At 33.9% G+C, this 14,490-nt stretch overlaps 1 protein-coding gene across 1 annotated transcript; it reads right to left on the reverse strand.

Moving 5' to 3' along the window:
* Positions 1 to 10,131: 10,131 nt before the first annotated feature.
* On the reverse strand, positions 10,132 to 14,287 carry LOC130932854 (nudix hydrolase 13, mitochondrial-like). The gene is made up of 6 exons (XM_057862297.1): positions 14,182 to 14,287; positions 14,013 to 14,095; positions 11,205 to 11,319; positions 11,049 to 11,132; positions 10,709 to 10,858; positions 10,132 to 10,539 (listed from the first exon to the last, which is right to left on the reverse strand). The coding sequence occupies exons 2-6, from the start codon at positions 14,081 to 14,083 to the stop codon at positions 10,285 to 10,287; spliced, it is 675 nt and encodes a 224-aa protein (XP_057718280.1). The 5' UTR covers positions 14,084 to 14,095; positions 14,182 to 14,287; the 3' UTR covers positions 10,132 to 10,284.
* Between the last annotated feature and the right edge of the window lie 203 nt (positions 14,288 to 14,490).

Below are 14,490 nucleotides of genomic sequence, written 5' to 3' on the forward strand. Positions count from 1 at the left end.
ATATAGAGATAAGAGACAGAAAAGGGACAGAGAACCAAGTAGCTGATCATCTGTCCCGACTAGAACCAGTAGCTGGGGCGTCCCTCCCTTCTACTGAGATCTCTGAGACCTTCCCAGATGAGCAACTCTTTGCCATTCAGGAAGCTCCATGGTTTGCAGATATTGCAAACTATAAAGCTGTGAGGTTCATACCCCGGGAGTACAGCAGAGTGCAAAGAAAGAAATTGATTTCTGATGCTAAGTACTACCTATGGGATGAGCCTTATCTCTTTAAGAGATGTGCAGATGGAATAATCCGCAGATGTGTACCCAGAGAGGAAGCACAAAGAATCCTGTGGCATTGCCATGGATCACAATATGGAGGACACTTTGGAGGTGAGCGAACAGCAGCCAAGGTCCTCCAATGCGGATTCTACTGGCCTACTCTCTATAGAGATGCCCGAGAGTTTGTGCGTAACTGTGACAGTTGCCAAAGAGCTGGTAACTTGCCTCATGGTTACGCCATGCCTCAGCAAGGGATCTTAGAGATTGAATTGTTTGATGTATGGGGAATTGACTTCATGGGTCCCTTCCCACCATCATACTCAAACATTTATATTCTAGTGGCAGTAGACTATGTATCTAAATGGGTGGAAGCAACTGCCACACCCAATAATGATACTAAGACCGTGCTGAAATTCCTCCAGAAACACATCTTCAGCAGGTTTGGTGTTTCCAGAGTACTGATCAGTGATGGGGGCACTTATTTCTGCAATAAACAACTGTACTCTGCTATGGTCAGATATAGAATTAGCCACAAAGTAGCAACTCCGTATCACCCACAGATAAATGGGCAAGCTGAGGTCTTCAACAGAGAGCTCAAAAGAATCCTGGAACGGACTGTTATTGCCCATAGAAAGGATTGGGCAAAGAGCTTGGATGATGCTCTGTGGGCGTACAGAACAGCATACAAGACTCCTATAGGAACCTCTCCATACCAACTGGTGTATGGGAAGGCCTGTCATCTGCCCGTGGAACTGGAACATAAAGCCTAATGGGCAACCAGATTCCTAAACATGGATGCTAAGTTAGCTGGTGAAAAAAGATTGCTCCAGCTAAATGAGCTAGAGGAATTCAGACTCAATGCCTTTGAAAATGCAAAAATCTATAAGGAAAAGGCAAAGAAATGGCATGACAAGAAATTGTCATCCAGAGTCTTTGAGCCAGGACAAAAGGTCATGCTCTTCAACTCTAGGCTCAGATTGTTTCCAGGAAAGCTTAAGTCCCGCTGGAGGGGTCCATATGTGATTACAGGAGTATCACCATATGGATATGTTGAGCTTCAGGATAATGATTCTGACAAGAAGTTCATTGTCAATGGACAGAGGATCAAGCATTATCTTGAAAGCAACTTTGATCAAGAATGCTCAAAATTGAGACTTGAGTGATTCTCAGTGAAGGTCCAGCTAAAGACAATAAAGAAGCGCTTGCTAGGAGGCAACCCAGTGGTTAGAAGGGTATCTGTTCTGTTTAATCGATGTTGATACATATTCTTGAAAGGCATTTATCAAAATTAAAGGAATTCACAGAGTTACAGAAGGATTCAGTGCAAAAAGCAGAGAAAAATAGCTTACTGGCGAAAAAACGCCAGTAAGGGGCATTCTGGGCGTTAAACGCCAGTAATTGTGCCATTTTGGGCGTTAAACGCCAGAATGGGCACCATTCTGGGCGTTTAACGCCAGGTGTGCAGCATCCTGAGCGTTTAGCAAAACGCCCAGTGAAGAAGAGATTTCTGGCATTTAACGCCAGCCAGGATACCTGGCTGGGCGTTAAACGCCCAAATAGGCCACCAAGTGGGCGTTAAACGCCAGAATGGATACCATTCTGGGCGTTTAACGCCAGAAAGGCAGGGGGAGGAGATTTTGTGTCCCACTTTAATTTTTTTCAAAATTTCTTGTTTTGATCCATATCTTTCTCCATAAACACATTACAAATTTTTATTATTCACCCCCAATCTCAAAAATTAGAATCTTCTTCAAATCTATTTCAAATTTTTTCCTAGACTCTTCCAAAAAACTCAATTATCTCCTCAAATTTTTTCCAAATCTTCTCAAATCTCCTTCAAATTTTCGAATAGTTCTCCTCCTCTCCTATTTAAACACATTCGGCCACCCTCATTCCCACACCATTCGAATTTGCTCTCCTTCTCTCTCCCCTCTTTGCCTTCTTTTGCTTGAGGACAAGCAAACCTCTAAGTTTGGTGTGCTTTCCCTGATCACTAGGCCAAGATTTATCAAGATCATGGCTCCTAGAGGAAAACAAACCAATTCAAGAGGCAAGAAAGAGAATAATCCAAAGGATGTTTGGAGTCAAGAGAAGTTCTTAACCAAAGAACATGCAGACCATTACCACAAAATAATGGGTCTGAGGTCAGTGATCCCGTAAGTCAAATTCAATCTGAAAGAAGATGAATATCCGGAGATCCAAGAGCAAATTCGAAATAGAGGATGGGAAGTTCTAACCAACCCTGAGACAAAGGTTGGAAGGAACATGGTTCAGAAATTCTACTCAAATCTGTGGCTGACAGATAAGCAGAGAATTATTGGAACTGCTTTTCATACCTACAGAACCATGGTCAGAGGGAGAATTATTTACTTCCATCTGGACAAGATAAGAGAAGTCTTCAAATTACCTCAACTGCATGATGATCCTGAATCCTTTAATAGGAGGATGGTGAGAGCAGATAAAGGGTTGGATCAAGTTCTAGAGGACATATGCCTCCCTGGAACTAAATGGATAACCAATTCAAAAGGTGTCCCAAACCAACTCAAGAGGGGAGACCTCAAACCAATTGCAAGAGGTTGGCTAGACTTTATTACGCGTTCCATATTGCCCACTAGCAACTGTTCTGAGGTCACCATCAAGAGAGCAGTGATGATTCATTGCATTATGCTTGAAAAAGAAGTGGAGGTTCATCATCTGATTGCTTGTGAGATTTACACAATTGCAAATAAGAATTCCACTGAAGCCAAACTGGCTTACCCAAGCTTGATCTCCTTGCTCTGTAAAGAGGCTGGGGTGAAGATGGGAGTAGATGAATTCATAACCATTGAACATCCAATCACCAAGAAGTCAATGGAAGGACAAATGCAAGACAATTCTATCAAAAAGAGGGCGCAAGAGTTCCTCCCTGAATTTCCTGAAATTGACTACTAGGCCAGTCTAGAAGCATCTATCACCAAGTTGCAAGAAACTATGGAGCAACTTAAGGAAGAACAGCAGAATCAGAACTGCATGCTCTGCAAATTGCTGAAGGAACAAGAGAAGCAGGGGCGTGAACTTCAAGAGATGAAACGCCAAAAGCTCTCCCCTCAAGTTGAGGGAGCATCCACTTCTCAAAACCAAGGTTGTTGAGTCCTAACTCTGTGATAACCTCTATCATTAGGAGCCTATTTAAATTTTTGTTTTATACTACTATTAGTCTTATCTTATATCTATTTCTGAGTTTTGTTCTTAATTCATGATTAATAAAATTTAAAATTTATGTCTTAAAGCTATGAATGTCCTATGAATCCATCACCTCTCTTAAATGAAAAATGCTTTAATCACAAAAGAACAAGAAGTACAGGATTTCGAATTTATCTTTGAAACTAGTTGAATTAGTTTGATGTGGTGACAATACTTTTTGTTTTCTGAATGAATGCTTGAACAGTGCATATGCCTTTTGAATTTGTTGTTTTAAGAATGTTAAAATTGTTGGCTCTTGAAAGAATGATGGAAAAGGAGAACTGTTATTGAGGATCTGAAAAATCATCAAATGATTCTTGAAGCAAGAAAAAGCAGTGATTCAAAAAAAAATGAAAAAAATAGAAGAGAAAAAGAAAAAGCAAGCAGAAAAAGCCAATAGCCCTTTAAACCAAAAGGCAAGGGTAGAAATAAAGCTGTGATCCAAGGCAAAAGAGTGTGCTTAAGAACCCTGGACACCTCTAATTGGGGACTCTAGCAAAGCTGAGCCACAATCTGAAAAGGTTCACCCAATCATGTGTCTGTGGCATGTATGTATCCAGTGGTAATACTAGAAGACAGAGTGCTTTGGGCCACGGCCAAGACTCATAAAGTAGCTGTGTTCAAGAATCATCATACCTAACTAGGAGAATCAATAACACTATCTGAATTCTGAGTTCCTATAGATGCCAATCATTCTGAACCTCAAAGGATAAAGCGAGGTGCCAAAACTGTTCGGAAGCAAAAAGCTACTAGTCCCGCTCATTTAATTGGAACTATGTTTCTTTGATATTTTGGAGTCTATAGTATATTCTCTTCTTTTTATTCTATTTTAATTTTCAGTTGCTTGGGGACAAGCAACAATTTAAGTTTGGTGTTGTGATGAGCGGATAATTTATACGCTTTTTGGCACTGTTTTTAGTATGTTTTTAGGATGATTTAGTTAGTTTTTAGTATATTTTTATTAGTTTTCAATTAAAATTCACTTTTCTGGACTTTACTATGAGTTTGTGTATTTTTCTGTGATTTCAGGTATTTTCTGGCTGAAATTGAGGGTCCTAAGCAAAAATCTGATTCAGAGGTTGAAAAGGACTGCAGATGCTGTTGGATTCTGACCTCCCTGCACTCGAAATGGATTTTTCTGGAGCTACAGAAGCCCAATTGGCGCGCTCTCAACGGCGTTGGAAAGTAGACATCCTGGGCTTTCCAGCAATGTATAATAGTCCATACTTTGCCCGAGATTTGATGGCCCAAACCGGCGTTGCAAATCAGCTTCAGAATTTCCAGCGTTTAACGCCGGAACTGGCATAAAAATTGGAGTTAAACACCCAAACTGGCATAAAAGCTGGCGTTTAACTCCAGAAAGAGCCTCTACACGAAAATGCTTCAATGCTCAGCCCAAGCACACACCAAGTGGGCCCGGAAGTGGATTTTTCTGTCATTTACTCATTTCTGTAAATCCTAGGTTACTAGTTCACTATTAATAGGATCTTTTGACATTGTATCTGTACCTCATGACACTTTACACGTTTCTCATTGTATCTTCTACAGCATGAGTCTCTAAACCCCATGGTTGGGGGTGAGGAGCTCTGCTGTGTCTTGATGGATTAATGCAATTACTACTGTTTCTTATTCAATCATGCTTGCTTCCGTTCTAAGATATCACTTGTTCTTAACCCGGATGAATGTGATGATCCGTGACACTCATCATATTCTCAACTATGAACGCGTGCCTGACAACCACCTCCGTTCTACCTTAGATTGAGTAGATATCTCTTGGATTCCTTAATCAGAATCTTCGTGGTATAAGCTAGAACTGATGGCGGCATTCAAGAGAATCCGGAAGGTCTAAACCTTGTCTGTGGTATTCTGAGTAGGATTCAATGATTGAATGACTGTGACGAGCTTCAAACTCGCGATTGTGGGGCGTTAGTGACAGACGCAAAAGAATCACTGGATTCTATTCCGACATGATCGAGAACCGACAGCTGGATAGCCGTGCCGTGACAGGGTGCGTTGAACATTTCCACTGAGAGGATGGGAGGTAGCCATTGACAACGGTGAAACCCTACATACAGCTTGCCATGGAAGGAGCCTAGCGTGTTTGAAGAAGAAGACAGTAGGAAAGCAGAGGTTCAGAAGACAGAGCATCTCCAAAACCTCAACCTATTCTCCATCACTGCAATTCAAGTACCTGTTTCATGTTCTTTTGCTTTTTACAATTGATCCTTATAATTTTTGATATCCTGACTAAGAGTTACAAGATAACCATAGCTTGCTTCAAGCCGACAATCTCCGTGGGATCGACCCTTACTCACGTAAGGTATTACTTGGACGACCCAGTGCACTTGCTGGTTAGTTGTGCGGGATTGCACAGTGTGATTGTAATTTCGTGCACCAACGGGTTATCGATGGTTATTCACACGGAATCACCTATCACTACCACATTCCTTCTAAATATTGCTTATCAGGACCCAACGGTTCAGCTGCCAACTAACATGCATTTCACTTCTCTTCCTTACGTATGCAATCTTTTCTATAATCACCTATTAAAACAACACACACTAATTGCTCTTTCCCTTGCTAACCAGTAAAATAGTTAACTATTCATTCAATGCTAACGGCAATCTACACCTGCCTTTGCTGCCCAATCGTAAATACATCTCCCAACTAAAAATTCTAACTACAGAAGCCACCAATCAACCATAAACACCATGACTTTAGGGCTTTAGGCTAACAAATATGCACATCGATAGGAATAAAAAACACGAATCCAAAAATTACAAACGAAAAAATGTTTCATACCTTACTTATAAGAAATTGCAACACCTCAAGATCCAGACCTATTTCCAGTTTGTTCTGGCAATACACGAACATCTAACGATAGCAGCGTCAGATCGCAACCTCCACTTCAAAACAAAAACCAACTATCACTCCAAACACCCCAAAAAACTTAACGGGAGGAAAATACACTTTTCTAATTTTATTTTACCATAAAACTTCTAGTCGGCTACTAGAAGCACAACACCAAAATTCTCTCTCAATTGGTAAATGCATACATTGTACTTTCTAATTCGAGGATCTTTTTGTACTTAAACATTTCACTACAAGACAATTGTCAATCAGTTACTTGTTTGTACATGGAACATCAGTGTTCCATTAAAGCACAACGTAAATAGCTGATAATTTTTCTAAGATATGATTGTGACACTACTCACACACCCATGACCCATCCACACACATTAAGGATTCATCCACACATAGTAACTTTTTTCTTTTACATTAGAAGCCCAAGGCCGAAAGCGAAAAATTTTTCTTTGGACTACAATACTTCATTCTATTAATTAATTACACGGGTTATACTTATATATTAGTTAGGTACCAATATTCAAATTGGGCTTGTTTTGATTTATCCTCCTTTACATGCCCCTCACATCAACAATAACCTATAAAATACGGACATTTCGCTGAGTTACCGTGTGCGCGTGTCAAACACATTTCGAACACGATACTCATCGACACTCATCCGACATGCGTGTCTGTTGTGTCCAACTATGTCTTAATAAAAAATAAAAAATTCTTCTCCAGACACGCCTGGATACACCTAAATATCATCACGTGTCAGCGTGCCCAATCTTATTCTTAACATATATTCTTAAAATAAATTTAGATATAGTATATATTATTATTTATTAAAATAAAAAATATTTTAAATACTTGATATAATTAAAATAAAACACTAAAAATAATTAAAAATTAATTTATATTTTAATATCAATAAAATATCAAAATATCATTACGATTTATCTAAAAAATACTTTATATTTTATATATATGCGTATCTCTGTGTCATGTAAAATTTTAAAATTTACGTATAAGTGTGTCTCGTGTTATATCGTGTCCTGTGTCATAGACAATAACTGAAAAATGAATATTTTATTGACAAGAACTCATAAAAGCTAGTAAAATTCACAAAACAAATAACTCCTGTACTTTTTTTTTTAAGAAAAATATCATACTAGCAAACTTTCTCCATCCGTTACATTTACCTAGTTGGCCACCCGGTAATCTCTCTTTTGGCCACTAGAAATGCTACAGTAGTTTCAATCATTATTAACTTTTTTTTATTAATGTTCAATTTTTTAAAAATGCTTATTATAGTGTTTATATATAGTATTTATTTTGGTGCTATTAAATAGGTAGAAAAAGATATTTTTTAATAAAAAATATATTTTTTTATTTTAGTATATTTGATAAATTTTTAATAATAAAAATAAAAATACTAAAAAAATATACTTTTTGAGAAACTATAATTAATATGTTTTTAAGATATATTTTTTCTTTGAAAAAAAGATATTATCACATAATAAATAAACAAAAAAGTATTACATTTATTTTATTGTAATCCAAACATAATTAATAAAAAAAATATTTTTACATGAAGTATCAAAACATAAAATTATTTTTATTTTTTAAAAGATCTTTTAAAAAAAGATTTTGCTATCCTATATCTTAAGACATAGGTTAAGCATACCATAAAAAATATGTTTTAATGTTATTTATTGCAAAAATAATTTTTTTATGTTTTCAATGCATATATAGAAACAATAAATAGTATTAATTTTTTTTTTTATGGTATGCTTAACTTATGCTTAGGGGTGGTAGCATGCATCTTAACCCTGATTACCCAACTTGGTCAGACAGGGTTACCAACTCGATCTGTTACAAGTAAGGTTGAGTGTGGAGCGAGTTTGAGCATAGGTCGGGTAGGATGCGGGTTGAGTCTCAAATTTACCCGACCAACCCGCACTCTATCTATATATATGTTATAGGTACGTGTTGAACTAAAGACAAAAGACCTCTCACCTACTGCAAAAGATTTTTATCATTGAATCAAGATCTTCAATTGATAGTTTAACACTTTTGTTTATATAAAAATCAATTCTGTTTTAGTGATACAATACTATATCACAACATTTGTTTTGTGTTTGTGTTATTAACTTAAGCAAAGACTTTTATGTATAATTGAACATTTAATGGCTATATTATTTATGGGATAATTGTGTTGTTTGTATTAAATTTTTAATTTGCATGCTCATTAGGTTATATAATAATATTGCATATTTGTGAAAACTCGCAGATAGAGTTGGATACCCACAGTAGGATTAGGGACTCAGGGTTGAGTTCAAACCTTATTCTACCCTATCTAAGGGTGGCAAAACCGGTTGACTTCGTCGGGCCGACCCGCTAAACCCGGTAAAAAAGACGGGTCGGGTTAGGATTTGGAAGTCGCCGAATTAAACAAAAATCTGCCAAACCCACACCGCCAAATTGGCGGGTTTTGGCGGGGCGGGCCGGTCCGACAGGTCGGAGATTTTTATTTTTCTTTTTTTATTAAATAAAAGAGCGATTACTATTATAAAATTAATAATTATAGAATTTTCAAACACTTTTTTTTGTTTTTATTCTTCTTTTAGTTATTAACTTTATTTATTTTATTTTACAATTTCGTATATTTGTTCAAATTGTGTAACTTATTTTTTAAAATAAATATAGTTCTATTGACAAATATTATTTTAAACATTTTTATTGAAGTTAAAAATTAAAAAAAGATAGTGAAAAAATATATTATAATTTGACTATTTTTTATTTGTTTTTGATTTTTTAATTATTATTTTTTGGTTAATTTTAATGAATTTTATTTTTTTTTTAAAAAAAGTCAAGCAGGCTAGCCTGCCGACTTGCCAATCCGCCATAAAACGGGACGGTTAGTATCTTGAATCTATTTTAGTTGGCGGGTTGGACCGGCCCACCCTATTTATGAGGCGGGTTTAAGCAGGGAGGGGCGAGTTGGCCCGCTTTGCCACCCTAACTCTACTCATTGCCACTCCTATCTATGTCCGTAAAACACATGATAACAAAATTTAAAAAAAAAATAACTTATAAAAGATCTTTTGTTAGAAGTTAACCCAAACAAACTCATAATTATTTAATTTAATAAAAAAGATAAAAATTAATATTTAATATTTACCATACAAAACAAATTCGACAAAATACGTCCAAACTCATAGCCATCAAAAGAATTTGCCTTTTTTTTTAAATGCAGCACAACGTTACAGCTTTTTAATATTTTTGTTCTTCACGCCACTGATATGTTTTTCTTTCTTTTTTTTTTTTTTTTGACAACATGATTTTCTTTTGAAGTTATGGGTTCTAAAATATAAACAGTCCTCCCATATTCTTTCCGCCGCCTCTTTAGGCAGCGCCCAACAAGCCCAGCCGAAATATCATTAGGCCCATAAAATCCATTGTCCAAAATATTTTATTCTTAACATTCCATTAACTACTTCAGAGTAACAAATAATCCTCCTATCTTGACAAATGACAAGACCGTTTCTGACCATAGCTTCTGACCACTGCTCTTGCAATCATACTTTTTTTGTTAAGAGGCCTTGGCAAACTGATTCAATTTTAATTAGTTAGGAAAACCTGTTTTCCATTCAGAGTAAAGAGACGCAGAAACGAGTAGCAAAAGAGAGTAACACCAATACCAATCATTATTGTTGAGAATGAAATCAATTGTTCTAAATAAAAAGTGAAAGGTTAAAATATCATGAATCTTTTCTTTCTTTTTTTTTTTCACATTTGATGAGATATTTTACAAGGTTCTCTTAGGAACAAAGTGTGTTGAAGAAAATAAACATCAGTTGAAGATGTTGCTTACTTCCTTTCAATATTGATTCATTACATCAAAAAAAAAAAACAGAAAACATGTCAAAAGCTAAAGTTGATGGCTATTTCTTAAGAAGCACATGATAAGATGTTTTTCTTAGAATTCATACTATGGTGTGGCATAGTAGAGGATCTTTTATAGCACTTAGGTGGTGCCATACTTTGAGATTCTGAAACATCTGCTACTAGACTTGAAGGGCAACCAATGCTATCATCATCTTGCTTCTCAAGCTTTCTTTCTTCTTCCATGACTCTAAGAAACTCCTCGAGCGCGCTACACATCCACTCGTACCGGCTCAGACTAAATGCCTGCTTTATGTTTAACTGAGAACACAAAATATTAGACTTAGACTCAGATATAGCTGCTCTCTAATGTAGAAATACATTCTATTATGTAAACAATACAGAGAAATAGAAAGATAAGAACTTGTTAAGAAAACAAGACAGCTACAAAAAAAAAAAAAAGGTGAAAACTCAGTTGCAGTCCACTTACCCATTGGCGACTGCGGTTATTTTGCTCCGGCCAAGTGTGAAGTTCTTCGGTAACCTCCATGGCAAACATGTATCCTTTACAACCACCTTCCGTGCAACATAAGTCAAGGTTGCTTTTGCTTCTGAATTCCCATATTCCCAGTGGAACTTCCTAAACATGAAATTAAAGTCAGCTAATTAGTCAAAGGAAATCAAAATCAATAGTAGACATCATCAGTTAATGCTTTCATGGATTAAATGTTTAATTGTGTTAGTTAACTTAGTTTAACAGGTGTGCATAAACATACCATGAAGAACTATAAGTGAACAAGTTGAATGAGCAAGAAGGATATTGAACCTACTCTTAGAATTCCTTTAACTCCTGCTTCCTCTAATGCTTCGCGGCACGCGGCTTCCGTAACAGTTTCATCATCCTCCCATCCACCCTGGAAAGTGATCAAGTGCTGATGAAGGGAATTGTTGCAGACATAGATAATATCTAATTCATTATCAAGTACCTTTGGAAATACAAGATCATCGCGTTTCGGCGAAGAAACCATGAGTACTTCTATCATTTCCTCTGTTTCGCCCGTTTGATCTGTGCTGTCCTTGATCCACCTATAGGGAATACACCTGTTGCAATGCAAAGGAAAGCTTAACCATCAGAATCTCTTGCAAATCTCACACAATTTCTTCTTCTCACAAGATATTGAAACTCTATAGAAAAGATAATAAAATTGTTCAATATTTAATTTGTAAAATAGTTTTATACGTGCATCTAATTACGTAACACTATATCAATAAAAATAAATATTTTTTACATTAATTACGTGAATAATCATCTAAAAGAACGAATGTACATAACTTTATAAAATACTTATTTTACACCGTCAGTATATCAAAATTAAATTATTTTTTGTTATCAAATATTTTTGCAGGTAAAATTACTTGACAAGCAAGGTGCAGTTGTTTTTGAGAATTTTGCCATCTGGACCTGTTATTATTATTGTGTAGTATAATTGATTATTGATACATCAAACACATTCTTTCATTACATGATTTCATAATCATGGTTACTACCCTAGTTAAACCCTGCATATGCATGCCACGGTGGTGTTGTTACCGATAACTATGGAGAAAATTTCCTGGTTGATTTATAAAATGATATTGATATGGTGATATGATTATGGCCCACAAATTTGGAGTGTTATTATTTTTTTTATTAAACGTTTAAGTCAATGACATGGCCCACTGTTCTGATGCATGATTGTCATGGAAACATCCGCATGAAATATTGAAATGTTTAATTAATTATCAAACACACAAGGCATAATCATGCAGAAACAGTTCTAAGATGTCCTCTTCCACACATACACTATAAAAAAAAACGGTTAACGGAGAAAAGTGTGTTAAATAAAAATTCGGAATCTTCGAAAATAGAAAATTTCTATCACAAATGTAATTTTTACCATCAACAATGTTATTTATACATTAAAATTAATTATAAATATATTTATATATATATGTTATTTAATTTATTTTTAATATATATTTTATACTAATAACTAATTTTAATAACTAATTTTAATATACATTTAATATAATTATTTTTCTATTTATAACTTTTAAAAACAAATTTGTTGCAATATAAGAACGTGTTTATTTTATTTAAAAAAAAATTGCTTCTTAATATATGCATATGACTATAAAAAATGTTATTTATCCTTTAAATTTTTAGTTTTTAATCAATTGTTTATTTAAATAATATTATTTAATTAATTTAAATATTGACTTTTATAAAAAGTTATTTATTTTTTATAAAAAAATATTTATTTTTTAATTTCTCTCTTCTAAAAATTGAATGATAGATAATTTTTAAAGAATATCTAGTTATATTGTATAACTATTTTGAGTTCTTCATGAAACGGGACCTGGGATTTAAAAGGGATCACTTATAAATTATGCACTTAATTAATTGCATATTTTAGTTTCATTAGTGATGATTTTGTCTGTGGAAGATCAAGTAGTGTTAATAATAATTGAGTTGACATACATTATTCACACAAGATGTCTACGAAATTTGGATTTAAAATATATTTCTCTGTAAGCAAAAAATTAATTAGGCATTTTGGCTTCTGTTCGTGATTAAGACTTGTATTAATTTAGTAGTATTGCAGGCACATAAGACAAAAGTAAAGACAGAGAAAGGAAAGGGAAAAGGAAACAACAAAGAAGGGAAATGGAAACCAAGCAAGAGAGAAGGTATAATAAAAGCAATAATATTCAAGAGAGAATAAAAAATAGCCGAAACGACTAAAAGTTATTTTATTTAATATTTATTAATTATTTTTAAAATAATTATATAATTTTAAATTTAATAAATATATCATTACAAATATTATGTATATAAAATTATGGATATTATGTTATATAAGTAATTCTAAATATTATTTTTTTAACATAATACTTTATGGCTATTACAACTTATTCATTTTGGTCAATAGATGTTCAAAAATATAAAAATATTTTTTGTACTTAAAAATGTTAGTAATATATTTGTGTATATAAATATATGTGTGGTTTTATTTATTTTTAATATATATTTGTATTTTAATATATATTTTATATTGGTAACTGATTTTAGCATACACATAGTATAATCGTTAAAAATATTGGCAAAACAAAATAGTAATGAATTATTAAACTAAAAGAATTTGACTCTTAAATTTTAATGTATAATTTGTACAAAATAATTTTATATGTGTATTTAGTTATATAATATATAAGTAAAGATTTATGTGTAGTTTTTTTTATGGGCTATATTATATGTACACCAAAATCAACTACCAAAATCAACCATTAGTATAAATAAATATAAATACATTATAAAAATAAATTAAATCACACATATATTTATACACAAATACATTAATAACTGATTTTAGTGTAAAAATAATATTTCTTTTTTTTTAAATTAAATTTACCATTAAATATTGTTAAATTTTTATTTAATCAAATTTATTAAATTATCTAACCATTTTCAAATACAAACTTCATACGAATTTAGAACACGACTATACCTAAATTAATACCTAATATATAACATCAACAAAAAAGAGTACGGTTTACATTGATAGTAGAAATATTAACGGATATAATTAAACGATTATCTAAAACTTTTAAGACTGATAGTGTATCACAATTATTTTATTTCTCATAAATTATTTTTCTATTCAATCCCAAAGGGTTGGCATTGAAGAGAAGGGTAAAAAAGAGATTTTGATAGAAGAGAAGACGAAGCTATGGCGTTGAAATGGAAGACTAACCCGGAGACAAGGCGCAAATTTCCTTCATAACGCTGTCTTTGTCGTCCTGTTCTTGCTGACAAACACGACATCGTTTCCAATTTCTACACAAACCAGAAAACAAGTCATGAAAGAAACGAAATTGGTAAAACTTTGTGTCTGAAAATGTTTTCAGGATCCTCATACATACCAAGGTCACGAGATCTTTACAGAGATTCTGAGGGATTGAAGAAGAAAAAGCTAAAGAAGAACCACAGTCCAAACTTTGATTTTCTTTCTTTTCTTTTTGTATGTTGTCGTTCTATTTTGGGTTAAACCTATTCAATTGTGTCAATAAAGGTTCTCTCTGTTGTTAAAATTTTCGTATGCTTCAACACTGAAACCAATCATAACGGTGTTTTGTTCTTCATGGGGCATGTGTTAGTGCCACCAAATGGCAGAACAAGGGTATGAAATTCTTGTTTCAGAAGAAGAAGGAAAAAAAGGAATTATAATTAGG

The sequence above is a fragment of the Arachis stenosperma genome, chromosome 6 (assembly GCF_014773155.1).
Source record: "Arachis stenosperma cultivar V10309 chromosome 6, arast.V10309.gnm1.PFL2, whole genome shotgun sequence".
Taxonomy (NCBI): Eukaryota; Viridiplantae; Streptophyta; class Magnoliopsida; order Fabales; family Fabaceae; genus Arachis; species Arachis stenosperma.

Excerpts from the sequence above, each read along its gene's own strand:
- LOC130932854 (XM_057862297.1), bottom strand. The coding sequence starts at position 14,083 with ATGTCGTGTTTGTCAGCAAGAACAGGACGACAAAGACAGCGTTATGAA. Across the intron at positions 11,133-11,204 it reads ATGATCTTGTATTTCCAAAG|GGTGGATGGGAGGATGATGA; the intron begins GTACTTGATAAT and ends ATCACTTTCCAG. Across the intron at positions 10,859-11,048 it reads GAGTTAAAGGAATTCTAAGA|GAAGTTCCACTGGGAATATG; the intron begins GTAGGTTCAATA and ends TTTCATGTTTAG.